Genomic DNA, 2,921 nt, shown 5'->3' with positions numbered 1-2,921 from the left:
TATATATATATTTATACATATATCAAGAGCTTTTGAAGCGCCTATATTTCACTACTTTTATAAAAAGCACTTTTCGAATAAAAATTATTTCCAGTTGTTTTCATTGTTACATTTTTTATAGGTATGGAAAAAAAAACGCTCTGACCAAATGGGAAAATTTAGAAAAAGTTTTTGTTTGTTCTTAAATAGTTTGCCTTTAGTTTCATTTTCTATGTTCAAGTCTCTTTTCAGTTAAATACAAAATTGTGCCAAGGGTTCGACTTTTTAAAGGGTAATATCTACAAGTCCTTTTTCACTCACCATATTGAGAGAGGTCGATTTATGCAGTGTATATTTAGAAATAGCTAAACATGAATATCTCTTATGAATTTATAATTAAAATTTAAGATCAGGGAAGTTTAGGCTGCCGCTCGGGAATACAGCACGAATTCATAGTAGTCTCACTCAACGTGCCGGTTTTCTATAATTCTTAAAAGATTAAGTAAGCAGTTTTCTTTCATATCCTTTGAACTTAAGCTTATAATAAAAAATTTAATTAATCTAAGATATAAAGAAGGGGAATTAAAATAGGTGATATTTGTTTTTGTTTTTTTAGTTTTATATTAAAAAGTGTTTTCTGTAATTTCTGTTGTAGCTTTAATTTTGCCAGAGAGGGAAATATAACATTATAATAGGACGAATGCGATAGAGGGGTTATAAGTAGACATTATATATATATAATATAACTTAAATAATATACTGTTAAATTAACAAAGCGCGACATTTTAAAAATTAGTTTGATAATTGATCTTATATTTCATGTTTCAATGCATATGTACCACAGTATATCATTATATATACCTATAGCTATATATATACATATGTATGTATATGTATATATATATATATATATATATATATATGTAGACACACATATATATGATACATACATATGTATACATACATATATATATATATATATATATATATATATATATATATATATATATATATATATATATATATATATATATATATATATAGTTTACATTTTTTTAAATATATTAACTAGTTGCCTATATATATTTAATGGCATATATATATAATACAGACAAATGCATATGCTTGTTATAAGTTCATTAGATAAGACCACAAATGTGCCTGATTGATAAGGTTACATGCACATTTTTTTACGATTCCAGCAAAAAAGCGATACACATTGAACAATTTGTTTTACTAGACAAATATAAGATCAGCAATGGCGGTAAATAACAATGCCAATATTTTTTGTGTAATGTTCATGTTTTCTTCACATTTTGTAAAAAAATTGTTGTTGCTACTGTAAAAACTGTTCATATGAAAAATCTATGTTATCAGTCTTTTTGTTGTATTTTGTTTTTCTTTTGTGTTGATTTTCCCTATTCCTTGGTAGAGCTGACTTTTTTTTCTTCACTCATTGTCCGACGTTCTTGAGTGGTCGTAGAAGTTACGCCTGAAATATGTAATTTTTGGCCTGTCAGATGGGAGGAGTAGGAAACATGTCGCAGAAGGAAATATAGTACTAACGAAGAAGGATATAAGGATCACAGAACGGACAGATAAGTGCGTGCAAGAATTTAGTCCAATTGCAGCGTCATGCAAGGTAAATCTAATTTCATGTAAATTACTAAACAAGTGTGTTTTAGTATTTCTTTTTCCACTTGAGATAAGCAAATTCTACAGAAGATAGCTTTGTTTGTGCAGAAATTAATAATTGAGTAAAGGAAAATAGCACACACACAAGAAAAGAAAATTACTAAATTGTAAAGTACCGTTTTGAAGAATGGTACGCTTATTACCAGATTTATAGTATGGAAAATAGAAAAACTGGTTAGATTGTGGCGAGAGAAAGGAGTTGTTAGAAAGAAGACAAAGATGTTTTGTAGAAAGCACTTTGTTAACATGTCTGTATCTGCAAGCTACAATATATCTGCACTATGTGTTAGCTATAAACTGAGTGATTTGAATCGTTGGAACAACTTAATTTTGAAGGATTCTTGTGACAAGTAAACTGTACATATAAATAAGAATGTGATTATCAAAATATAGGTTTATATACACCCCCACCATATGTGTATGCAGGCTATTGTACATTTAATAGTATAAGGTAATATACAAAGTACATATGTACATCCATATATATTACGCATAAATGAATGCATATTTATATATATAATATATATATATGTTTGTATATATATTATATATATATATTCATATGTACAAACTTCTGAAATTTTTCTGTTTTACTAATATAATTATAAATGAGTAGCACCACGTCGTTTTGTACACTTTGGCTCTAATACGCACCACCGGTAGCCTCATAACTGCTTTCTGATGACTTGGTGAGCATGGTAGACAGCACTTCTGCCTCACTAGTTCTGGATCCGACAACTTGTTCCACTATCTGCTTCATCCCAATTCTGTTGGCACAAACAAACAACCAAAAGAAAAAACAAGGTAGAAAAAAATGTCTTCTTAAAAACCTACTGCATTTTTTTAAATCTTCGAGTGCGTTGGCCTTTCTTTCGTTCTCTTTCTCACCTGGTTACTATTTCACAACGTACTGTTTTCCTGTTGACTTCCATAACTTGCCTGTGATGCATTTTGGTAACAATGAGAGCAGTACCAAAGCCTGTTCAGAGTGCTTAATACCTTAATGTTATTAAAAATCAATTAAAAGCCCTCTATTATATTTCTCCTATTGTACAAAATGTCTTTACCTCTTTCTGTCATTTTTCTTTTGCCATCAAAGTATAAGAAAAATAATAAAATTATACATTGAATATATTTTTGCGAAAAACAAAACAAAATATGTAGTAGTTGGAAGACGGGAACACACAAGTTGAATGTTGGTTAGCAAACACTGAGTTTGAGGAGAATCAACTTTTAATTCATATATA

General features: G+C 28.9%; 1 protein-coding gene across 1 annotated transcript in view; it reads right to left on the bottom strand.

Annotated features, from left to right (window-relative positions):
* Window positions 1-1,194: 1,194 nt before the first annotated feature.
* LOC106879116 (neurofilament heavy polypeptide) overlaps window positions 1,195-2,921 on the bottom strand; it is a 99,555-nt gene continuing 97,828 nt past the window's right edge. The window contains exon 9 of the mRNA XM_052971074.1: window positions 1,195-1,471. Coding sequence (XP_052827034.1) covers window positions 1,466-1,471 — 6 coding nt within the window. The 3' untranslated portion in view covers window positions 1,195-1,465. The remainder of the gene's footprint in view (window positions 1,472-2,921) is intronic.

The sequence above is a fragment of the Octopus bimaculoides genome, chromosome 10, assembly GCF_001194135.2.
Source record: "Octopus bimaculoides isolate UCB-OBI-ISO-001 chromosome 10, ASM119413v2, whole genome shotgun sequence".
In the NCBI taxonomy this organism is placed as follows: Eukaryota; Metazoa; Mollusca; class Cephalopoda; order Octopoda; family Octopodidae; genus Octopus; species Octopus bimaculoides.
Note: the sequence above shows the minus strand (reverse complement) of the source record. Positions and strands in the feature narration are given on the sequence as shown.